We start from the raw sequence: 25,874 nt of genomic DNA on the forward strand, positions 1-25,874 counted from the left end.
GCCCCATGCTAGCAATGCCTTTAATAGGGCTGGGCCCGCCTCCTGCCCCTCTCGAGGCTTATGGCTGCTGATGTCATGGGGTTCCCCACCTCCTGGCTGTGCAGTGCATTGTGGGAAGGTTCTCCCAATTATTGGAGGCCTTCCCTGGTCAAAAATTTTGATTCACATCTGAATTGAATTCTAATCAGTTTGACACCCTTTTGGTGCATTTTCTAAGCAATCAGGGGGCCTGAATCATTTTGTAAAGGTGCCAAAAAGCTCTTGAACTGAATTCAAATAGAATTTTGAAAATTTGATTCAAGGTCGAATCAAATTGCCCCCTTAAGGGCAATTTGATTTGAATTTGAATCACTCAAATCACCCAGATTCGAGCTGAATCGATTCAAAATCAATTTGTACATGCCTAGTGTGATCACCCCCACAGGAAGTGGGAAGAATATTTTGTCCCCTGTTTTTAAGATCCCTGAAATATCATCAAGAGAAGTAGCCCTTCTTTACAATTCTTTACCACATAAGATGGATGAAACCAGAGAGAGGGAGAGAAATGCAGCAAAGGAGTCGCACACCTCTAGAAGCAACATCTTGACTACTGTTTCCTACAATGGTACTGAGCATCAGAGAGTTAAACACGGCCTGGGACAAATAAATTATACTTCAAACCCGCACAGAATCACAAGGGAAAATGCAGATGCAAGAGAGCATGAGAGGCAAGGATGGAGGGAAATTCAGCAGCCAAGATTTGAATTAACAGTCTCTCTTTCTGGTGTTGTGGTTTTCATCTTGAGAATGGGGAGACACAAGCACATTATTAATGCATTTTGTTGGGAAGTGCAAAGATATTTGTGACAAGCCAAAGAACTGAGAATATCAAAGGTGTAAATGGAATGGCCTCTTGCTATAAACTCAGCTGGAAATGGGGATCAGAAGAGATACCCAGAACATGCTGGGAGAAGCAGAACATATTTCGCCCCCTCCGGCTCCATGACGGAGCCAACAGTCTTGTGGGTGGCCGGTTCAGCCACCCAAGGCTGCAGCCTGGATCGTCTGCGGGGAGAGCAGGCTTGGCCCGCTCTCCCCACAGAACCCCCTCCAGCGGGTCTCACTGATCATGAGACTCTGTCTACTGCTAGACTCAGCCAAATGACCCGCTGCTTTGAATGGCTTTACAAACCTAGGAACATAGGAAGCCGCCTTCTACCAAGCCAGACCATTGGTCCATCTAGCTCAGTATTGTCTACACTGACTGGCAAAAGCGCTCCGTGGCTTTGGGTAAGAATCTCTCCCAGTCCTACCTGCAGGTGCCAGGGAGGGAACTTGGAATCTTCTGCATGCAAGTTGCTCTCCCCCTGCTCGAAAAAGAGAATCACCACTTTAGAAAGGTGTGCTGGGAGGAGGAGCAGCAGGAGGAGGAGCTCTTCACATTGTCCCTGAGCTGCAGCAGTGAGGAAGGAGCAGGTGAAGAAGAAATGGCCAATTATCATGGGACAAGTGTGGAAATGGGCAGGGGAGGGAAAGTACTATTGCCTTCGCCATCCTCTAGTAACCCACAACCTGAGGCAACAGTCTCCATTTCTTCATTATAGGAACACAGGAAGCTGCCAAATACTAGAGCAGACCATTGGTCCATCTGGCTCAGTATTGTCTACACAGAATGTCTACACATATTGTCTACACAGAGGCAGAAGCTCCTCCATAGTTACAGACAGGAGTCTCTCTCAGTCCCATCGGAGACCTTCTGCATGCAAGGATGCAGCTGCTCTTCCCAAAGCAGCCCCATCCCCTACAGGGAATACCTTGCAGTGCTCACATGTAGTCTCCCATTCAAATGCAAGCCAGTGTGGACCCCACTTAGCAAAGGAGACAATTCATGCTTGCTATCACAAGGCCAGCTCTCCTCCTGATGCTAGCCCTGTCAATATGAAACTTTATCAAGGGAATTTCCCTTTCACAACCAGCTCAAGCCAGGAACACTGCCACACCTCCAGCAAACTAAAGCGATCCTTCCTCCTCCTCTTTGGCTACTGTCACCCCATGCCGGTAGCACCTTGATTCTCGATCCAAGCACTGATGCCTGACACCCTTTCCATTACATATGGCTCAAAGCTCAGTTCCCTTGGCTGCTTGTTATATTTGTTTATATACAGCAGCTTCTCCTCCATGGATTTCAAAGCCAAGAGAGTGATGGTTCTTTTCATTTAGTACAGACTTGGAAAATGTAATTGCCTGACATTATGTTCTCAGCAGCTCACACTATGCCTCCGCAGCTGCAGTGTGCAGGCTGTGAACTGAGCAACATCTTGATTGATCAAGTGCCATCAAGTCGGTGTCGACGCTTAGCGACCACATAGATAGATTCTCTCAAGGATGATCTGTCTTCCACTTGGCTTTTTAGGTCTCTCAGTGGTGCATTCATTGTTGTCGTCATCAAGTCCATCCACCTTGCTGCTGGACGTCCTCTTCTTCTCTTTCCTTCAACTTCTCCCAGCATTACGGACTTCTCAAGGGAGCTGGGTTTTCACATAATGTGTCTGAAGTATGATAGTTTGAGTCTGGTCATTTGTACCTCAAGTGAAAATTCTGGATTGATTTGTTCTATGATCCATTTGTTTGTTTTCCTGGCTGTCCATGGTCTCCTCAAAAGTCTTCTCCAGCACCAACGTTCAAGAGCGTCAATACTTTTTCTGTCTTGCTTCTTCAAAGTCCAGCTTTCGCATCCATAGAATGTCAGGGGGAAAACCATTGTCTGAATAATTCTAATTTTTGTAGGTATAGACACATCACAGCATCTAAATATCCTTCCCAAGGCCTTCATTGCAAAGCCACCAAGTGCTAGTCTGCTGAGTATTGCTTGACTGCTGGATCTACTGTTGATGGTCAGTGCTAAAAGGCAGAAGCTATCCACCACTTCAATGTTTTCATTATCAATTCTGAGGCTGGTTGCACTCTCTTAAATATGAACATAGGAAGCTGCCATATACTGAGTCAGACTATTGGTCCATCTAACTCAGTGTTGTCTACACAGACTGGCAGTGGCCTCTCCAAGGTTACAGGCAGGAGCCACTTTCAACCCTTTCTGGAGATGCCAGAGAAGGAACTTGGAACCTCAGATGCTCTTCCCAGAGCGGACCCATCCCCTAAGGGGAATATCTTACAGTGCTCACATATAGTCTCCCATCCAAATGCAAAGCAAGGTGGACTTTGCTTAGCAAAGGAGGCAATTCATGCTTGGTGCCAGAAGATCAGCTCTCCTCCTTGTTCCATGCTGGAGACTTATGGGGTTTCCAGTGCCAGAATCTGGCAAAGGTATCACCAGTGATCTAGCAGGGAATGAGGCAGAGAAACAGGACTAGAGAGAGCTCACTGCACTGGAACAGGACCAAGGACAGCTCACTGGAAAATTGCTGGAGCAACAGCCTAATGCTGTATGGGGACACCTGGCTACAAGGTGGCCCCATACATTAGGATATTGCTCCAGTATTTAGCACTAGGTAAGGGTCAAAATAAGTAGTCCTGCCCTCTTAGGCAGAAACTGTTGGTACTTAAGGTGGCCATGCCTTGTTTTTCAAACATAGTTGTGCTGGGAAGCTTCCTATATATCTGGGAGTTCTAAGGAGAATTTCTTGAAGTCAGTGGAGAAGGGCAGGGACACTCCCTGGTCCTGCTAGAAGGGCCTGGTCCTGCTAGAGGCTCCCTTCCCTAAGGTGCTAGCTTCCAAGGCTCCTTCTGGAGTTGGCTCTGTTCTCATTATTTCCTATCTTCTCTTTCTTCACTCCCTCTCTTATAATAGGGGTGTGACTCCTGAACAAGACATAAGCTTACATTGACCAACCTGCAGTGGCGGCTGGTGTGGGCACTGCCGGGGATGGAGTGGGAGGCACCTTGAAGTGTAAATTAGAAGGTGCTGACCTTCCAAACCATCACACCTGAAAGCTCTTCCCAGCAGCAGCTGTGGTGGAGGATCAGCTCTGCCACTCCGCTGACGGAGGCCATTTGCATGGCCGGCCAGCTGAGTGGCAGAGTCTATCCTCCACCACAGCGGGTGCTGGGCGGTGTGCCGCTACTGGGAAGAGCTTTCATGTGCAGCGGTATGAGAGGTAAGCACCTACTAATTCACACTTCAAGGTGCCTCCTGGTGCCACTGCCAGCCGCCACTGCCTACATGTGTGGCGGAGAGGAGATGTCACCCAGAGACCCTGGTGCAGTAGCTGAACCCTGGAAAAGAATGACGACACTGTGAAGCTGCCATCTTCATCAGACCATTGGTCCATCTAGATCAGAGTTGTCTACCCTGATTTGTAGCAGCTCATTTACAGAATTACCTGTCAGGGTTCCAGACAGGGATCTTTCCAGCCCTACCTGAAGATGCTGTCAGGGATTGAATTTGGCTGGGATCATCTGCATGCAAAGCAGATGCTCTACCACTCAGCTATGGCCCCCAACTATACCCAAACATTAACAAGGCACCCCCAAAAGGCAAAAAGAGGGATCCCTGGAGCATATGAATGTCTCTGCTGCTCAACCACATAGCTCAACTCTGCTGCTCAACCACATAGAGTTGAGAAGGTCAGAGGTTCTGCCTTTAAAGTCATGAATTAATAGCTCATATAATCATACAATATAAACAAAAAAACAGACAGACAAACAAAAACATTCCATAAGATAATCAGAGAAGTATTTGAGCTGGAATATTTATTTTTTAAAAAAGAGTTCTCAAGCATTTACTTTTATCAACGGCTTCAAGACATCCATTTTCTTAAAGCAGATGGTTATCTCCATCTCTGTCCAGAGATTTTTATAAAGTGTCAAAACCTGCAGGGGGGGGGGGAATCAATCAATGTGTTTATGGTTTTTTGACCCCAAAAAGACTCACAGAAGAAGGTGCCAACACTGATGAGAAATGGCGTGATTGAAGTGGGAGAGGGAATGGAAATAGTTTCAAATATCACATCTCTTCCAAACGCAACTCCTTGCTGATTTCTATCGATACATTTTCTGTCATGCTTTCTCAATGCTTGCTTGAGTCGTTACTTGACATTTCTGTCAAAACTAAATTCCATAAAAGGTCAGAACAGGACTTAAAACATTACCAGTTCGGCAAACAATGTCTCTTCCCCCCACCCTGCAAATACAACCTGAACCGAAAACCCGATGAACTTTATCTGAAGGGGAACCGTTTTCTCGGAGTCCAAAGAAATATTGGATTGCCTCAATTGATGGATTGAGTGGAGAGGGCAAAGATAACCCTGCCTTCCACTACGACCCATGGACAGGGATGATTCTCTGCTTCTATTCCCTTCTCCGTCACACATGTGCATACTTTGCTGTATAGGGTAGTGGTTCTTTAATGGGGCGTCTGGCATGGGACAGCAGTTTCCTATGTTCCTCTGCCAGGAGCACCTGTGCTCACATTCCTTGCAAAGTTTTCAAGAAGCACAAGGAGAGAAGAGAAGTGTGAGGGAACCCTAGGAGCAGAGAAGGAAGAACATGGGGATCGGGCCATAGCCTGTAATGGGGATTGCCTTGTGGCACTGCCTACCCTTGTGAGCAATGGTGTTGGCAATGCGCCCGCCTGTGCCACCCAAAGCTGGCGCAAACAGGGAATGGGTGAGATGATGCTCGCTGACAGTGTGGTCTCACAAGAGTTCGGGAGCACCTCATGAGAGCTTGGGAGCATCTCACGAGAACTTGAGGAGGTCTCAGGTGATTTTGGCCCAAGATCTTGGCTTTGGTGGGGTCTCATGAGAATTGCCCCAAGTGTCATATAAAGGACAGCCGATCGGTGATGAGGGAGCAGTTCACAAGGAGGGCTCAAGCTGGAAGGAGCCCTGCGATTCGGGCTGAGCCCAGGGCAGCATGGTCTTGTGAATAGAACAAACCCATGTTGAGGAAAGAAGCTCCCTCTTACAAAGGAACTCTGAGGCCAAGCTGGGCAACCAAGCCTCCGAGCCAGGGCAACGGCTCCCAGGAGGGGCGTGACAAAGAGGCTGCTGGCAACCTTCCCTCCTCCCCACATCACTTTCAAAACTTGCAAGGGTCCATTTGGAAATGGGGCTGGCTCCAGGGGCATAGCTAGGGGAGAGGGGGCCCATGTCCACCCCTCTCCCTGGCGGATGGAGATAATGAAGGAAATAGGGAGGGGTGGAGCTGGGGGCCCCGGGTTCTTTGAACCCATCCGCTCAATTGTAGCTACACCCCTGGCTGGCTCCCACCAGGGGCATGGGGCAAGCTAGCATCTGGCACTGGCAGCTTGGGCTTGTACACTGGGATTTGGAATTCTTCAGACCCAACCTATCACCACCAAGCAGCCCACCACTTCCTGCTTGCTCAGAAGGGAATTCATCATCTCCCAGCTCTCTAGGATGGAGATGTGTTTGATCTCCCATTTTGCACCCAACTTTTACAACCTGGCACTGGATGGAAAGCAATCAAGGTTCTCTTGGAGGCAGCTGTGTAAGCAATTCCCACTTAATGGGAGGACAATGAAAAATTAATCTCAGCTGAATGTAACTAAGTTTTTCGGAGGTACAGCAAAACCACTCAGACATTATCATCTTCAACAGATGTTTGCTGACTGCCTTCATTTACAGAATTACCTGTCATGTTTTACTGTCTCCTCCAGGAAAACAAAAGCGGGGGGCGGGGGGAATGCCACAGTCCTAGCTGTCTGTCGGAGTTAATAAAATGTTCCCCATATAAATAGGATATTAAGAGAGCTTTCTGCTTGCAGTCATAACGGTTAGTTGGAATGATGTAGGAACAACGAATGGGAGAAATTCTCCCTCCTATTGATTGTTGCTCGATACTTTTAACTACAGAAGGAGAATTCAAAAGCATCTCAGGTTTTTAAAAAGAGCCTTCTCATCTGTGTGTGCATCTCTCTCACTCGCCTGAACATCTGTTTCAGCTTTTGGAGGAGGTTAGATGACACATGTCATGTGTCTGAAAAGTCATTTTCTACAGAAGGGGAAAAATCTCTTAACAGTTTATTGTGCAAAGAAAATGGATCAGGAGCACGGGCCAGCAGAGTTCACTGCTACCAGCGTCAAGGGTGAAAAAGGTTTGAGAAGAGTTCAATTACTTCTTCTCCCTCCCACCAAAATTAGCTTCCCTCAAGCCGGGCACACAGTACAGGTGGCCCTTGTTATTTGTGGGGGTTCCATTCCCATCAATTTCTGCAGATAACGAAACTGCAAATAACCCTATAGGGATTGGAGGGTTAAGTCCCTTGAGCTTTAAAAAAAACCACTTAAAAAGCAGGGAGTGGGCAGAAATGAGGGCAGGAAAGCATAGTACCTTGTTTTCCAGGTCGCCAGGAATGTCCCCAAAATTCTCTTATTTTTCATTTTAAATCTAGTTATTTAATGGAAAAGCGCCACAAAATGGCATCGGAAGTCATTTCTGGCCACTCAGGAAATGTGGATAGGCAAAAATAGCCTGTATTTCATGCCATGGATAAAGAAACTGGGTCTCCAAGACCCATCCACGAATATATGAAACTGAGATCTGAGATAATGAGGATCTCCTGTATTATAATGCAATGCAATGCAAACAATGAAATGTGAAGGAATCACATTTCTCCCCACCCACCACAGTATTAGTTTGCCTCAAGCCAGGAATACAGGATGATAACGTAACACAGTGCAAATCAAATCAAATAGCCATGAAACATGAAGGAATCAAATCTATCCTCCTCCTCGTAGTATTGACTTTCCTCAAGCCGGGAACACAGTGTGATCATGCAATGCAATGCAAACAACACCAAAATGTGACAGAATCACATGTCCTCCCCTCCCTCCCAGTAGTATTAGCCTGCCTCAAACCAGGAATGCCATATGATAATGCAGTGCAATGCAAACATGACCGTAAAACTGTGATGGAATTACATGCTTTCCTCGTCCTCACAACATTCAGACCAACTTGAAATGGGGGAGAGGGGCCCCCACACCCATAAAGGCAAGTGTTAAATTAGCTTGTAGAACTCAATGCCACAAGATATAGGGATGGTACTAGTTCAGTTGGTTTTTAAAGAGAGTGTGTGAGTGGAATAGACACGAGTGGAGGATGGATTTCTCAGTAGCTAGCCAGTCAATATTGTCACTGAAGGCAAGTGAAGTCAATTTAGAGTGACAGCAAGTGAGGACCAGCTCAGTTGCCTTGGGAGAGGGAGGGAGAGAGCATGGCAGACACTAATAGAGGATGGACTTCTCAGCGGCTAGCCAGTTGTGGAAGAAACGCTGCCTTCACACTATGTTTTGATAAACCAAGTAATTGCTTTATTGATACAAAGACAGTTTCAGCTGAGAATGGGTCAGACAGAGCCTGTGCTGGTCACAGACCTGACCAAAGACCACTTGCAAAGCACAGAACACAGTCTTATCTTGTCAAAAGAGGAAATGACATCATTTGTCTTCGTTTGCTCAAACATTTCAATCAGTTAATTGGACAATTACACGTGTGTATTAGGGATGTACAAACCAGTTTGGGGGGTTGAGGGTTCGGTTTGGGGGTTTGATGCTTTGGGGTCGAACCGAACACCCCCCCGGAAGTGCGCGATCTTTAAATTCGTAAATTTTTCTTTTCTTTTTACCTTTTACTACCCTTGGGGGAGTTCCTGGAGGTGGCGGGAGGTTCCCCCTCCCCTGCCTGCCTTCTAAATCACCCCTCTCAACCAGTTCAGTTACTCTTCAGCCAGTTTTCGGTCTTCGTCCAACAGCCCAGCAGCCATGTTGGGTGCTGGGCACCTGCATGGCTGCCGGGCCGCTGGGAGAAGGCCGAAAACTGGCCGAAGAGTGCCCGAACTGGGTGAGGGGTGATTTAGAAGGCAAGCGGTGGGAGGGGGAACCTCCCACCCACCCACCCACCCACCACCTCCAGGAACTCTCCCAAGGGGAGTAAAAGGTAATTTAAAAAAAAAATTAAAGATCCCGAACCGAACCAATCTGGGGGGTTTGAGGGGGTGAAACATAGGAACATAGGAAACTGTCATATACTGAGTTAGACCATTGGTCTATCTAGCTCAGTATTGTCTTCACAGACTGGCAGCAGCTTCTCCAAGGTTGCAGGCAGGAATCTCTCTCAGCCCTATCTTGGAGAAGCCAGGGAGGGAACTTGGAGCCTAGATGCTCTTCCCAGAGCGGCTTCATCCCCTGAGGGGAACCTCTTCCAGGGCTCACACATCAAGTCTCCCATTCAGATGCAACCAGGGCAGACCCTGCTTAGCTATGGGGACAAGTCATGCTTGCTAACACAAGACCAGCTCTCCTCCCATTCTCCTCCCAGCTCTCCTCCCGATCCGGCCTCAAACCAAACCGGGTCATCCGGTTCCGTGCACGTCCCTAGCGTTTATTAAAACAAGGAAGTTACGTCAACAAATCATAGCAACTCTACATGCTAGAATGCTCCAGACATGGCTTTGCAAAGTGCAGCTGCCGACATTATCTGCTAAAGCGTTATCCACATCTCCGGGACCTTTCCCTTGAAATCTATTTCAAGCCATACCCCAAGCTCACCATTTCCTGCCAACTGTGCTAAGTTAGTTTTTCTGTTTTCTCCTTGCAAAGCATTTCTGCTCATACAGTTCTAGCATCAAGCTAACAAAATGGCTTCAGTTTGGTCCAGCAAGCAAAGCAATTTCCACACAGTCAATATTGCCACTGAGGGCAATAATCACAACATCATCACTGAGGGTAAGTGAAGTCAATTGAGAGTGATGGCAAGTGAGAACTAGCTCAGTTGCCTAAGAGAGAGAAGTAGATACTAATAGAGGATTGACTTCTCAGCAGCTAGCCAGTCAATATTTCTACTGAGGGCAAGTGAAGTCAATTCAGAGCAACAGCAAGTGAGGGCAAGGTACAAACAAAAAGGTAGAGGTTTGCACAAGTAGTCACAAAAGCAGAAATGGTGACGTTTTTCTGATATAGTGCCAAAAATGTCCCTCAACTCCAGTGTATTGTTTTGGCAAGTGTCTCGACTTCTTCCAAGGTCATGTTCTCCTTTAACATTGGACAAATGCACATCAACGACTGCTTTGCCATCGTGACTCTGCCGCAGCGTTCAGTCCCGAAGTTGCATAGGAGCAAACGATCAATATTCAGTTTAGAAATAATTGATAGGGTGATATAGCAGCTCATGCCACAGGATTAAGCCTTGGCCAATAATCATCACCTCGAAGCTTTGAAAAAAATAATAATATAGAGAATCTTCTTCCAAGGTGGGAAATCATTTCTCTGGGAAGAGAAATTCTGACAAATCGCATCAAGTTGTCAAAAATCTGCACAAATACAGTGGGAATCAATAAGCTCTTCTATATGGATTGGAAATTATTTGGCATGTTGTGTCCTCGAGTGAGTGTTGGGTTAGATAATTGGGGGGGGGGCGGTTGTGGGCAGTGTTCTCTCTGATTTTTTTCATCTGTGTGTGGAATGAGTTTTGTTCTGGGCAGCAGCATCAAGGCAGTGTGTGCGCACCTGCGTTCAGAGTCAGACCTTCCTGATTCAGCCTGAGCGGGATCTAAAATTAACTGAGCGGACATTAAAAAAAGTGAGTGCACACACATGCGCATGCCTTGGAGAGAACACTGGTTATGGGAAAGGGAATTTTCTGTATGTTATAACAGGGGTTCCCAATAGAGGGTACTAGTACTCTTAGGGATACCTTAAGGGTTCCTGGTGGTATCCAGAGCCCTCCTGCCTCCCTACACTGTAACCACACTACTTGTGGCAAACTGTGGATTACTGGCTTGAATCGGATGCATCCTCAGCAATGTGTCTGCTGCAGAAGGGGAGGGAGAGAGGATAGAAGAGAGTGCAGACCCTCCTTCTCTGCTCCTGATTGGTCAGCTGCATGCTGAAGCTCAGCACACCCCTCCCCTCAGCCTGACTGACAGGCTTCAGAGAATTAGCACTGAGTACACCCACAGAAATCAGTGGGACATGTTTACTTCTCCCACTTTTCTAAACTCATGAGTAATGTAGTCTGGATGTAAGCCAGTGACTGAAGTACTCCATCTAATACTTGTAACATTTAAGAGTGTGTGTGTGTGTGTGTGTGTGTGTGTGTGTGTGTGTGTGTGTGTGCGTGTGCGTCCATGTGCCTGCACATGTGCATGCAAATGTGTGCCTAATCTCAAAACTACTTGGGGGGCTGGAGGGGAAGCATGCTTACACACAATGCCTTCCAGATGACTCCAGTTGCGTTGACTTACCCAACCCCCACATGAACGGGTTGCCACGTGTTCCAGGAGAGAAGAAAAACCTGCGCTGGGTGCTCTGGTATCCTACGATGCATTGCAGGAGCAGTGGAGAGGCAGCCCTCAGCACTGCAACAGCTCTCCACAGGTTGGGAACCCCTGCTCAAAAGGGAATATCTTACAGTGCTCAGATGTAGTCTCCCATTCAAATGCAAGCCAGGGCAGACCCTGCTTAGCAACAGGGACAATTCATGCTTTCTACCAGAAGGCCAGCTCTCCCCCACCCCCACCACACACACCTCATTTCAACACAAATTCAGCCCATGGAGCTTGGAGGCTGAAACAGCCCGCGGAAACTCACGCTGAAAGAATGGTATATATGAGTTTCCTTAGACTGCTCATTTCCTCCTGGCCTCCAAATTAAAGCCATGATGGATGTACTGCCTGTGCCATTTTATATGGCCCGGTTGAGGAATGCGGTGTCCTGGAGATGCTGAACTTTAGAAAGCGTCTTTGAGCCTCAAAATCGCCTTTTGAAGAGCATCTTGGTTATAGAACGGCACAGATGATGGATGCCCGACCGCAGTGAAACTGCAGCTGTGCTCCCTTCCCTGTCCTGTCCCCCCAAGACTATGGAAATGCAGAAGAGTTGCTTTAGAGCAGGGCTGGGCAAACTTGGCCCTCCAGCTGTTGTTGAACTACAATTCCAATCTTACCCAGCCACAAATTGATTTGAATTCAGATCGCTTAAAGGAGAGCCGGTTGCGTGGTAGCAAGCATGACTTGTCCCCTTGGCTAAGCAGGGTCCGCCCTGGTTGCATATGAAAGGGAGACTAGGTGTGTCAGCACTGTAAGATATTCCCCCTCAGGGGATGGAGCCACCACTCTGGGAAGAGCAGAAGGTTCCAAGTTCCCTCCCTGGCAGCATCTCCAGAAAGGGCTGAGAAAGCCTCCTGCCTGCAAGCTTGGAGAAGCTGCTGCCAGTCTGTGTAGATAATACTGAGCTAAATGGACCTATGGTCTGACTCAGTATATGGCAGCTTCCTATGTTCCTATGACTCAAATCTGGGTGATTCGTGTGATTCAAATTCAAATAGAATCACACTTTAAAAGGGCAATTTGATTCAAATTCAAATCAAAATTTCAAAATTCGATTTAAATTGGATTCAAGAGCCGTTTGACACCTTTTAAAAAACCAATCAGGCCCCCAGACTCAAATTGAAATGAATCTGATTCAAATCCAAAAGGAATTTTTTTTTTAAAAAAATCATTTTGTGCACATCTCTAGTTGTAGTCCCAAAACAGCACGGGGGGGGGGAGTTTGCCCTCCCCTGATTTAGAGTTATGAGAATGTCTCTTTTTGAAGCAAGTGGGGTGCCCTGCCTACCTCTTGCTTTCTGAGCATGGCTGGCTTGGTGTGTGGCCCCGATCTTGTATTACAGGAGCACCCACCAGGGCCAAAAGAGATCATGGCTGCCCTTTGTGTGCGGTGCTGTGAGGACAAAGGAACAGGCCACTGAGAATGCCTTATGGCTAGAGCATTGCGGGGTGTGAAACAATTACAGCTAAGACGAGAGCTCCTGTTGCTTGATTAATGCCTTGCCAAGATTTAGTGGGAGATAAAAAATAACCCGTACCGGTGGAACACAGAAGCTGGTGTAGCCAGCCCAGCAGGGTGTTTCTGAATCCTAAGGAAAGAGAACGGATGTGGACCAAATGCCAAGCTAAGATGCAAGGTGGAGGCACAGCAGAAGCTGCCTTTTTCTGAGCCAGACTATTGGTCCATTTAGCTCAGTGGTTGCCTGTTCACTGGGCAGAGGAGCACCCTTTTAAAGTGGTGTTCTCCCCTGGTGGCGCAGTGGTAAAAACTGCCGCCCTGTAACCAGAAGGTTACAAGTTCGATCCTGACCAGGGCTCAAGGTTGACTCAGCCTTCCATCCTTCCGAGGTCGGTAAAATGAGTACCCAGAATGTTGGGGGCAATATGCTAAAATCATTGTAAACCGCTTAGAGAGCTCCGGCTATAGAGCGGTAAATAAATGTAAGTGCTATTTAGCAGGAGGAGAGCAACTGGCCCTATCCAGCCCCAGATCCCTCCAGTGGCTGTTGCTGGTATCAATCTTAGGTTAATTTTTAGACTGTTAAACCCATTGGGAGCAGGGATCCATCTCATCTATCTGAACAGCTCTGGGAACTTTTGCTGAAAAGCAGTAGAAAAATATTCATAGTAATAGTAGTAGTAGTATTGTCTACACCAGGGATTCTCAGCGTCGGGTCCCCAGATGTTATTGGACTTCAGCTCCCATAATCCCCAACCAAAGGCCACTGGGGCTGGGGATTATGGGAGTTGAAGTCCAATAACATCTGGGGGCCCGAGGTTGAGAATTCTTGGTCAACACCAGATCTGCACAACTTTGGCCCTTCTACAGATGCCAACCTGCAACTTGCCCAATCTCTGACTATTGGCCTCCGTGGCTGAGGATGATGGGAGTTGTAGTTTGAAAGCAGCTGGAGGGTCAAAGCTCTGCAGCCCTCTCCTGTACTGACTGGAAGTGGTTCTCCAGGGTTTCAGAAAGAGGTCTTCTCCAGCCTGACCTGGGATTGAACCTGGGTCCTTCTACATAGCCTCCACCACAGGAGACCCACCCAGCTGTTCAGGTTCTAGAAACAAGTGAAACACCATAGCTGTACTGCCTTAATAAAACTCCTTTTGGTATGTTATTAGCTGCCCTGGCAGTTAGGAATAAGTGAGGGATACATGCAAGAGACTTATGTGCCTTCTATGATTTGATGAGGGGAAACCGTCCGATGCACTACCCACGAGGGCCCCTAGAGGTCACCCTAACAACCTTCAACAGCCAGAAACAGGCTAAGCAAATGGATCACTAATCAAATCAATTTCCTCCCAGAAAATTGATTTGGAATTGAAAGAGGAAGGATGAGTTGAGCGTGATTGGTATTGTTAAGGCAGAACATTAAGTTGATGAATAACGGCCATTACATTGTGCTGTACAAGAAAGAGCTATAAGATTGGAGGCATCGCCAGGGCAGAACGATTGGGGGTTAACAAGGAGAAGATATAGATCTCACCCTGGAAGAGTGGAAGGAGAGGATCGGTATGTATTCCAGAGATGCAGCGGATGGTCTGCACCTATGAACAGGTGTGGGAAACCGAGCGCTGAGGTTACATGTCTGGAAGAGGTAGCAAATGACAGGGAGATCTGCATATCTCAGAGCGACCCTTATTTGCATTTCTGGGATGAGCAGCCATGGTATTTGGGAGATCCTTTCTTCTATATAACTCACATGATGACGGCAATTCTCATGCTGCGGAAGTCTGCGGAAAGGTCAGGATCAGGGCAAATTTGTAATGACAGCTTACTCCCCCCCACCCGGAGAGCTGGTCTTCAGGTAGCAAGCATGAATTTCCCCTTTGCTAAGCAGGGTCTGCCTTGGTTTGCATTTGGATTGGAGGCTACAAGTGAGCGCTGTAAGATACTCCTAGTAGGGATGGGCCATCCCCAAGGATGCTCAGTGAAAGAGCATCTGCATACTTGCAGGCAGAAGGTCCCAGGTTCAATCCCTGCGGCATCTCCAGGTAGGGCTGGGAAAGACCCCTGCCTGAATCCCTGAAGAGCTGCTGCCAGTCAGTGTAGACAGTACTGAGGGAGACGGACCAATGGCCTGACTCGGTATAAGGCAGCTGTTCCTATGTAAGAGGAGACCATAAGGTGCAGGGAAATATTAGAGGAGACATCTTATTTTAGATTATTATTCAATATATTCAGGAGTTACTCTAAAGAGCAACTTAATTTCAATAGGCCTGCTCAGAAGTATTTAGCTGGGATGTCAATTAATGTATTTATTATTGTTATTTTTAGATGTTGTAGAAGACAGTTCTGGTCTAACAAGAACTGAACTGCAGTTACCCCTGAGAAAAAGTTACAAGGCTCTAGACACATTGGGCAAACTGGCTTCTCTGCTTCTTGAAGCCCTCTCCTCTTTCCCCCTGTATTTGGAGTCTTCCCTTGTTAGGACCTTAAGTTGTAATCTGTTCTAACATCACTGAAAAGGGTTACAAACTTGGAAATTTAAAAGTATCAGCGCAATGGGAGGGACTAGAGATGGACTGATGCGATGGCCAATAGTCTGGAACAAGATGTGGTGACAGCTTCTTAAATGGCTTCAAGAAGGGCTTGGACAAACTCATGGAGGACAGGTCTATCAGTGGTTACTAGTCTTGGTGGCTCTAGGCCACCTCCAGGTTCAGAGGCAAAATGCCTCTAAATACCAGTTGCAGGGGGCAGCAGCAGGAGAGAAGGCATGCCATCGTATAGGAACATAGGGAGCTGCCTTATACTGAATCAGACCCTTGGCCCATCTAGCTCAGCAATGTCTACACAGACTGGCAGCGGCTTCTCCAAGGTTACAGACAAGCGTCTCTCTCAGCCCTATCTTGGGGACACCAGGAAGGGAACTTGGAACCTCCTGCATCCAAGCAGGCAGATGCTCTTCCCAGAGCGGCTCCATCCCCTAAGGGGAATATCTGACAGTGCTCACACATGTGGTCTCTCATTCAAATGCAAACCAGGATGGGCCCTGCTTAGCAAAGGGACAATTCACACTTGCTACCACTAGACCAGCTCTCCTCTTGCCTGTGGGCTTCCCAGAGGCATCTGGTGGGCCACTGTGGAAAACAGGATGGTGGACTAGATAGGCCTTGGGCCTGATCCAGCAGGGCTCTTCTTACGAGAAGCCGCGCAAAAGACAATATTTGAGTGCGAGGAGTCTTGAATTTTTTGGTGCAGCAGGGAGTGAGGCCAGTTGGCTTCGTGAGGGGAGCAGATTATGGTACAAGTTAATAGTTTGGGGGAGCTTACAAGATCAGACTGTAAGGTAAGTAGGGAAAACATGAATCCTCTTGGTGCAAACTACCTGGTTTACTTCAGCCCCATGCAAAAACCAGCTAACAGGACGGTAAAATATCTAATGGCTAGCAATCCTAGATGCAAAAAGGGTTATTAAACTGGTTCAGCTCAGTCTTCATGGTTGACACACTGATGTATTCTGGGATGCATTCTGATGCATTCTGCACTCTCATGTCAGAGCAGACTCATTGATTGAATCCCTACTGCTTTGTTTACAAAGAGTGCCAATTCAGTTCATTAATTTGGCGTGCGGAAATTAACAGAAATCAATGAGGTGCTACTTAAAGCCACTTTGCCCATGACCATAAATCCTCCGTTTCGATGCATATACATGTGAAGAGGGAGAAACCTTTTGCAGAAGTGGAGGCAGAAGGAAAGAGATGTGTTGTTGGGAAGGATCTCGGGTCCAACAGGCAAAGGGGCAAGAAATGCATACTTTTCAAGTAGATTTAAACATTTATTGTATGTATGCATGTATGCATGTATGCATCTACCTGTCTATCTATCTGTCTATCTGTCTGTCTATCTATCTATCATTTCTATTGTGCTCTTCCTCCAAGGAGCCCAGAGTGGTGTGCACAGTTATGTTTATCCTCACAACAACCCTGTAAGGTAGGTTCAGCTGAGAGAGAAGTGACTGGGCCATGGTCACTCAGTTAGTTTCATGGCTGAACAGGGATTTGAACTCCGATCTCCTAGCCCTTGTCTAACCACTACACCACGGGTGTAAGGGCAGAGCTTTGTTATAAGAGCCCAGGAACCTAGGAAGCTGCCTTCTCCCAAGTCAGACCATTGGTCCATCTAGCTCAGTATTGTCTACACAAACTGGCAGCAGCTTCTCCAAGGTTCCAGGCAGGAGTCTCTCCCAGCCCTACCTGGAGATGCTGCCAGGGATTGAACCTGGGACCTTCTGCATGCAAAGCAGATGCTCCACCATGGAGCTGTGGCCCCATCCCCATGGAGCTTTTTGACTCATTGGAAAGACAATATTTTTTAGAAGTTGCAAATATGCCAGGAAGGGAGAACAAATATGGGGACAGAAAACTTCTGCCATTTTGGATCCCCAACAGGTAGGCATTCGAACGCCGAAAGAGGTGAGTCTCTCTGGTTAATGGATGACAATGATGCATAGTTCTAGCAAAGTTTGGGAACTGCTGTTTAGTGCATACTAATAGGGGTTTTATTTGCTTTGTTTCCAAGATGTGGGTTTGGGGATTTCTGTCTCCCTCCCTCTCCTTCCTTTCAAGCTTTATTGCTTTGTTGATTTATCTTTTCGCACCATCGTCAAAAGCCAGATCGGGCTATGGTGTGATGTTCTGCTGCTGAACTCAGCTGTTTATGAGTTTCAGCAGATGTTCCTGTTTCTAAGATTCTTGGCAGGGGCGGGGGGAAGCCCCCACCTCATCTCGGCCATGCATCATCTTGACTTTTCTTTCCTGCATTATTGAAGTCACAAGTCAAGCATTGTGTGGTGGAAGTTGCTCAGATTTGCTACCTGAAACCATATAAAATGGCCCTCACCCCCAAGTAGACCTTAAGGCTGTACTCACAAGCAGCCTAGCCCAGGCTAGGGCAGCCCAGCCTGGGTGAGGCTACTCGTGTGTAGCACCAGGATCCACATGGATACCAGCACTGCCTGCCTGCCTAACCTCACTTCTAAGCCTAGCCTTTAGCTGAAGTTAAGGGCACAAGCTGCTGCTGGATCTGCTGCCGGATCGTGTGTGTGCCTGGGGTGCTTGCTGGAAAAGTGCAGACAGAGATGGGTGCCTAGAGCACCCTTCTCACAGTGGTATCCCCCAATGTACGACACTCATCACACGGTGCATTGTGGGATATGAGGAGGCCGGGATGCATCATCCTGGCCTTTGGAGATCCGCGCTGCCCACCAACGTTATGGACTTCCCACCAACGTTATGGACTTCCCACCAACGTTATGGACTTCCCACCAACGTTATGGACTTGACTGAGGGGAAAGTAAGTTAAGCACATCCTTCCCCTCGCCTGCCATACCTGCCTCCTGGTCGTGTGAATACCCTTCTTGTGTTGCTAGGTGTTCCAAAATGAACGGAAGTGTTCAAAAGACTTTCCCCACCGTGAAGGTTTTTAACAGCTAGTTGCTGCTGGCAGCTCATTAAAGGAGAAGATTGTGGAAAAGGTCCAGTACAGCAGTACCAACACTAATGGTTTGACCTTGAAAGCAGCCAGAGAGCCAAGCTTAAGTACTGTGGCTACCTGATCAAGGCAAACTCAAAGGAATGCTTTTACCAAAGTTCATCATTACCCAGCTCAGAATTCAATCGTGTCTAGTTTATAATGCTCAGTAGTGTAATGAATTGGATAGACAGATAGATAGCTTTACTTTAACACACAGTACACAGCAGACTATGAGTAGCTATAAACAAATGCAGAGTGCATCACAAAATGGACAGAAAATATAACAGGAAGCTCTGGTAAGAACTAATCCGCCGGCTTTCCTTTCACTATAATCTTAATTGAGAATCACCATCTTCACAAGTTAGCCCACTTCCACCTCAAACATTCATGCATCGGCCATCTTGAACCGCCATCACAAACTACGCTGTTGAGGTGTCCTTCCAGCTGTAGCAAATTTGGTTTAAATCTGACCTATATGGTCCACAAGTTAGCCCACTTGCATTTCAAACATTTACATGTCTGCCATCTTGAATTAAGGTGAATGACATCATCACAAACTATGCCGTTGAAGTGTCCCTATGTGTCCCTACAGCTGTATCAAATTTGGTTCAGACGGTTCACAAGTTAGCCCACACCTCAAACATTCATGTGTCTGCCATCTTGCATTGGGGTGGATGACATAATCACAAACTATGCTGCTGAGGTGTCCCTTTGTGTCCCTACAACTGTACCAAATTTGGTTCAAATTGGTCCAGGCATTGTCAAGATTATATGCACACGTATAGGGGTGTGCATGAAATCGGCTGGCCTGGTTCGGTTTGAGTCCAGACCTTAACACATTGACTCCTGCTTGAAGTGTTCATCCAATCAGGATCCTTCAATCTGTGGTGTCCAACTGTCCCAAAATGAAAGCTCTCATCAGCACCAGAGGGGCAGAGTGCAGCTATGGGAGGGCCCCATTTAGACTGGGGCTGTGGTGAGGTAATAGCTTAAATGGCTTCTGCACCACTGCTCTCTCCATTAAAAAATGCAGGTCTGAATAATGCTAGAAGCATATTGTCTGTAGGGCTGTGCAAATTGATTCACATTAGAATTGATTAAACTCAAATCTAGGTGATTCGAGTGATTCGAATTTGAATATAATCACCCCTTAAAAGGGCAATTTGATTCAAATTTGCATCGAATTTTCAAAATTTGATTCGAATATTATGTGAGATCTGTTTGGCACCTTTTAAAAACCATCCAGGCCCCCTGACTGGTTAAAAAAGTTCCAAAACAGGGTCAAATCAATTTGAAATTGATTTGAATTTGAATCAAATTTCTGGACCAACTTTGAATTTGATTCAAATTCAAAATGAATTATTTGGCATTCAATTCAAATCCAAAATGAATCAAAAATTCATTTTGTGCACATCTCTCTAATTTTCTGGCCTATGTAGATTTCATCAGATTTTCCGTGTGTGTGTGCGTGTGCATGCACATATGTGTGGGGCTGAAGGTTTGACAGACTGGCTATTCTTTTTCTATAGATATAACTATTTCCTATAAAAACCAAAAGCCTCACCCCTTTTCTCTAGGCTCCTTTTATTTGGTAGGTCCCCCTTATTTTTGCCTGTTTTGTTTTGGGTCCTTTCCTCTTTCTGCAAATCATCAACTCTCCATGGCAAATCCCACTAATGGGCATGATCTCCGACGTGGGTGGATTGAGTCTGTAAGCCGCTCATGACAACAGATGGTTTCCAAGCTTCAGGAGAGATAGACCCGCCCGCTCCCTTGTTTACCAAGCGTGGGACACAAATTGCAGTTTAGCAGTGCAATTCTGGGCATGTTTGCTCAGATGTAAGCTGCACTGTTTTCAAGAAGACTTACTCACAGGTAGGCTGCAAACCTGTGCATATTTGCATGTAGCAAAAGAGATCTCAACCACTAGGGTTCAGGCCAAATGCACAATGGTGGCTGCTATTTCTTGTGCACCACCATTGGACCTGGTGCTTTTCTTATAAATTTAGCAATATAGTGAGTCTCCCCCAGAGGTGCTCCAGGGCCTCCACAGCCCCTGGGGCCCCCCAAATCCTCTTTATTCTGTCCTGGGTGGTGTGGTCACCCGGTCGAGGGGGCAACCAATGGCCTTTAAGTCCAGCCTTCAAAATTACTGTTGGGTGAATGCCAGGGGCTTCCCTGGAACCTTGTTCGTTCTCCTGGTTAGGGGATGCTGTTGTTTGCAATGCTGTTGTAACTTTATGTCATTACCTAGGTGCACCTCTGGGTGATCTGCCCAGAAAACGGTCTTATTCAGAGACCAATTGTTATTGGTCTGCTTAACACAATTGTTCAAATCTAGAGCCCTCTTCAGATGTTATGAGCACTCCGGGTGCTGATGGTTACAGTGGGTAAAAGTGTGGAGGAAATCCACGAATCTGCTGTCCATCATCCGCTCATGCCCTTACGGCATGGTTCATCTGAAGGGGGTAGTGCTGTAAGCATGATAATGGTGAATCCGTGAGCTGCAACCTGGTTGGATTTGCCACAACCACACTTAGGAACATAGGAAGCTGCCTTACACTGAGTCAGACCCTTGGTCCATCCAGCCTACCCAGGTCCCAGAATGGCAGTGTCTTCTCCAGGTTTACAGGAAGGAGTCTCTCTCAGTCTTATCTGGAGATGCCAGGGAGGAAACTTGGAACCTTCTGCATGCAAGCATGATACAGGTGCTCTTCCCAGAGCAGCCCCATCCCCTAAGGGGAATATCTTACAGTGCTCACATGAATTATTCCATTCGAACGCATGAATGGTTTACTTCGATCGTTGATCAGAATTACACAAAATCCCAGTAAAGAAAAAGAAAATAAAAAGATCACTTTAAATCCATAATTCAAAGAAAGATTTAATTAATGGTAAGACCACCATTAAAACTATACATTAAACTGATACCAGCTTCCAGTGGACTTTCCCAGCTATTGAACAAAACTTAGGAACGTTTAAAGAAATTTCATCAGAAGTATCAGCTAAAAGCAAATTAAGATAAAAATTATCTGAGTGGCCGAGAGATTCTTTTATGAGGGGTAACAAATAGTAATCTCGGATGTCCCTATAAAAATTATGATATAGCAGTACATGTGCTGTTGTTCCTACACTCCCACTGGTACAAGGGCAAAATCTCTCAGCATAAGATCTTTTATTGTACCACCCCTCTAGGACTGCCATTTGAAGCGCATGGAGACAAGCTAGTGTTAGAGCTTTGCAATACTTGGGAATAGTTATTATACAAAGATATCTAGCTGGTTTATTATTGACACCTTGATCTCCCAAGATGATGCCTCTGGGCATGTGACTAAGCTCTATCTGCTTCTCCGTATCTAATACATGTGGCTTGAATACAGACTTGGATTCTGAAAACTCCATAGATCTTAAATAACCCGGGGATAGCCCATAGTACAATGTCTTTTCCACAGCTTGTTTCCAATAAGACTGAAAAACATCTGTGAGTACCAGTGCTACCAAACCAGAAGGATGAAAATTTTATTTTAACCATAGATCAAAGATGCTTAGCCATTGCTGTGTCTTAGTTTTGGAAATCCCTGCCTCCAGATTAAGTGCTGCATTGGGCATACACCAGAGTGCCTTTTGATAGAAGGACTTTATAAAAAAAACACAACTGGCAGTCCAATCTGAGCTCCATAGAGTAACTGCACAGCAGTTTTAGCTAAAAAGAAAGAAAGCTAAGAATAGTTTAATTGCAGCAGGTATAAATTAAGCACCACTGTCATTCAAATATAAAGCAGGGTGGGCCCTGCTTAGCAAAGGGGACAATTCATGCTTGTTCCTACAAGACCAGCTCTCCTCCTTCAGATGAATGGTGCCATAACTGTGATCATTGGTGCAAAGGGATGATAGAAAGCAGTGTGGTGGGGCATCCTCCCTGCTCTTGCCTGCTGTAACTATGAGCACCTGGGGTGCTCAAAATGTCTGAAAAGGGCTTAGGTTTACTGTGGGTTCCCAGCATTAGTGTGATTGTGTGAACCCATGCCAAGGTGGAAATCTTAGATTCATTTTGGGCCATAATCCCTGTGGGTCCACAGCATCATGCTAATGTTGGTAATACGGACGTACAAATCAATGTGAATTAGATTCGAATCAGAGTGATTTGAGTGATTGAAATTTGATTCGAATCACCCCTTAAAAGAGGAAATAGATTTGAATGCTAACTGAATATTCAAAATTTGATTTGAATTTTATTCAAGAGCCATTTGGCATCTTTTTTAAAAATTCTCTCTCACACACACACACACACCCGGTTGGCTAAAAAAGGCACCAAAACAGGGTCAACACGATTCAAATTTGATTCAGATTCAAATTGAATTTTTGGATGAGATTCTAATTTGATTCAAATTCGAAACAAATTTTCAGAACTCAATTCAAATGTGAAACAACTCAAAAAATTCATTTCATGCACATCGATAGTTGGTAACCCATATTAAACCTAGATTTGAATGGTTGTGGGAATCAAGACATAACATTATACCTGCATACCAGTGTCTGGATGGAGAACTAAACAGAACTAAATGAAAAACCTCAAGGCAGAAAGAAGTTTCTACTGATGCCCTTGGAAGGGCATCTCTTTGGTTTGGTTGAGAGCTGTAATTAATGAAGACTTTGTGTCAAGGGTCCCCTCGCCTGGGATTAGACTGGTAACATCTGCAGCAAAAGGCCCGAGCCCTTCCGTAGCAGAAGCTATAAAGCCGCATCCCATAGACCTGTGCTATAAATAAACCTAGGATTGCTTCAGTACATTAGATGGTACTGCGTGCCCTTTTCGACAGGAAAAAGCTTCAAGGTATCCGTCTGCTCATGCTTTCCTAATGCACCATCAAATTCATTTTCTCCTGCCCTGTGAACGGAAAAACAGAGCGAGCCTCATTGCCTCCTCCTTCTGTGCCAAAAGAGGCTGTATTTGCATGATGGCCCCATGCTAATGGCTTCTATGAGCGAGCGAGCTTCATTATAGGAAGAGTTCATCGGGAAGCTGATGGACCAACCCGTGATGAGGACATCTCCCTCAAGAAACGCAAGGTCAGAGCAATCAAGTCACTAGTGCTCTGTGAAGCCATTTAAAGAATGAGGTTATGCTTTATTAAAATATCACTACCACCATCTACACACACACACACCCCTACTTATTTCAGAATCTTAAACCACACAGGTTTTATTTGTCTTGGGAAGGCTTAGGCAGTACTGAGTCAGATTCTTGGTCCACCTAGCTCAGCATTGCCTGCTCTGATTGGCTGTAGCTCTCCAGGGCTAGAAGCAGGATTTTCCCCCTCAGCCCTCCTTAGAGATGATGGGGACCGAACCCGGGACCTGCTGCATGCAATGAAAATGTTCTGCTGTTGAGCGGTGGCCCCTACCCCAACATGGGAGATTTCCCAAGCCTTACCTGGAGATGCTAGGATTGAGCCTGGGATGTTCCACATACTAAGCAGATGTTCTACCACAGAGCTACGGCCCCATCCTGTATGGGACCATGCCTTTTCATGGAATACTGCCATCTTAGATGCAAATTGACCCCAATTCAATTGAGAGCCCACTTACCTTCCTTTCGGACTCTGTAAAACCCTCTGGCATATCACGGTTGTGGTTGAATGTTTCCCTCCATTGCCCACCTCCTGCGTGACATCCCATTGGCGTGGGTCGCTTGCCTTTGCACTCAGGATATTCACACCTTTCTTCACCTTTGCCCTGTTGAGAAATAGGAGGGTGGTCATAAGAGAAGACCGGACAACGCATGCCCCTAAAACAAGACTGCACAACTTTGGCCCTCCAACTCGGGTGGGACTATGACTCCCATCATCCATATACTTCCCACCATGACTCAGGATGATGGTAGTCTGACAACAGTTGCAGGGCCAGGACTGTGCCACCCTGCCTGACACTTGAGCAGACACTCCTCCTGGATCAGATCAAAGAATGACATATCTAAACATCTCTGAGCTCAGGGAAGAAATTTGGGGGCCTGAACTATTTCCTTCTCAATGAAAATGAACCTTAAAGAACCTCCAAAGCCCCTTTCCAAGTTCACTGGCTTTTCTAGTTATAGGAACATAGGAAGCTGCCTTCTACTGAGTCAGACCCTTGGTCCATCGAGCTCAGTATTGTCGAGCCAGGCAGGCAGCGGATTCTCCAAGGTTCCAGGCAGGAATCTCTCTCAGCCCTGCCAATGGGGGGAACCTGGGACCTTCTGCACACAAGCAGGCAGATGCTCTTTCCAGACTGGCGCCACCCCCTAAGGGGAATATCTGACAGTGCTCACATGTGATACCCCTTTAAATACAAACAAGGACAGCCCCTGCTTAGCAAGGGAGACAATCTGTGTTTGTAAACCACAAGACCAGCTCTCCTCCCATTAGTTATAACTATTAGTTATGGTGCTAAATATGTGAGAAAGATCTTTTTTAAAAAAAGGAAGATTTGACTGCTAAAAATGCTACTGAGTAGAAAAAGAAAACCGAAGCGCCACTCTCCCATCTAGATATCTCGATATTTTGCATGCAGGCAGCCTGGGATCTGCCTCAGAGTGGTTCATTGTCACTTGCAATCGAGTTCACGATGGCTGGGGTTTGATTGGGGGGGTTACAATTTCCCCGGGAGTTGGAGATTGCGCTTTCCACCGGCAGAGATGTTAGTCTGCAGAGACATCCGCTAGGTTTGTTGTTTATTGGGAAGGACATTTTCTCTGGCCAAGGTTAGTAGCACAATTCAGGACCGAAGGATAAAAAAAATAAGGTACAGGAAGAAAGAACTTGGGCAATGAAGCCATTTTGTTAATCAGCCACACTAGCGAGCATTAGGGAACGTAGCTTCCCACTCTGCACAGAACCATACATTATGTCGGGGCCACGGAAAGGCAGAGAGAGCCCTGGAGTAAAGGAGGTTATCCATACTCCAGGAAACCCATGTCATGCTTGGTGCTGGAATGGGGGGCCTGAATGCCCCCCAGACGAAGCGGCTAACGAGATATACGGAAGTGTAATCTGCATTGCTGTCCTTCGCCCAGTTATTTAAAAGGGCTCTCAGCTTTACAGAACAAGGTCAACAGATGAGGTGGGATCAGGGCAGGGAATGAGAGCTGTTCTTTACACATTATTTTTGTAATTTGTTATTTACAAATAACGAATGTTTTCTCTTCGACGTTAACATGCGCAGGGCGGTCTTTCCCAAGCTGTGTGGCAGTGGGCACCGTTGTGCCGCCGCTGAACTGCTGGCAAGCCATGGCAAGGAAATACTTAAAGGCTGTTGGGATATTCGGCCAGAAACAGAGGAAGCTGCCTTCTACTGAGTCAGACCATCAGTCCATCTAGCTCAGTATTGTCAACACCGACTGGCAGCAGAACTCCAAGGTTTCAGACAATGCTCTTCCACTGGGAAACCCAACCTGTGGTACTCCAGATGTTGCTGAACTACAGCTCCCATCAGCCCCAGCAACAATTTATTGTGTCTGGGGAAGATGGGAGTTGTAGTACAGCAACCACAGGTTGGGAAACCATGTCCTAAGGGGACTATCTTATAGTGCTGACAAGTAGTCTCCCATCCACATTTTTTTTAATTAAA

The 25,874-nt window shown here is 46.4% G+C and overlaps 1 protein-coding gene across 7 annotated transcripts in view; it reads right to left on the bottom strand.

Annotated features, from left to right (window-relative positions):
• TMEM132C (transmembrane protein 132C) overlaps positions 1–25,874 on the bottom strand; it is a 210,410-nt gene that overhangs the window by 59,297 nt on the left and 125,239 nt on the right. For all 7 annotated transcript variants that reach the window (XM_053280217.1, XM_053280213.1, XM_053280211.1 and 4 more), the window contains one exon: positions 23,859–24,005. In XM_053280217.1, coding sequence (XP_053136192.1) covers positions 23,859–24,005 — 147 coding nt within the window. The remainder of the gene's footprint in view (positions 1–23,858; positions 24,006–25,874) is intronic.

The sequence above is a fragment of the Hemicordylus capensis genome, chromosome 15 (genome assembly GCF_027244095.1).
Source record: "Hemicordylus capensis ecotype Gifberg chromosome 15, rHemCap1.1.pri, whole genome shotgun sequence".
NCBI lineage: Eukaryota > Metazoa > Chordata > Lepidosauria > Squamata > Cordylidae > Hemicordylus > Hemicordylus capensis.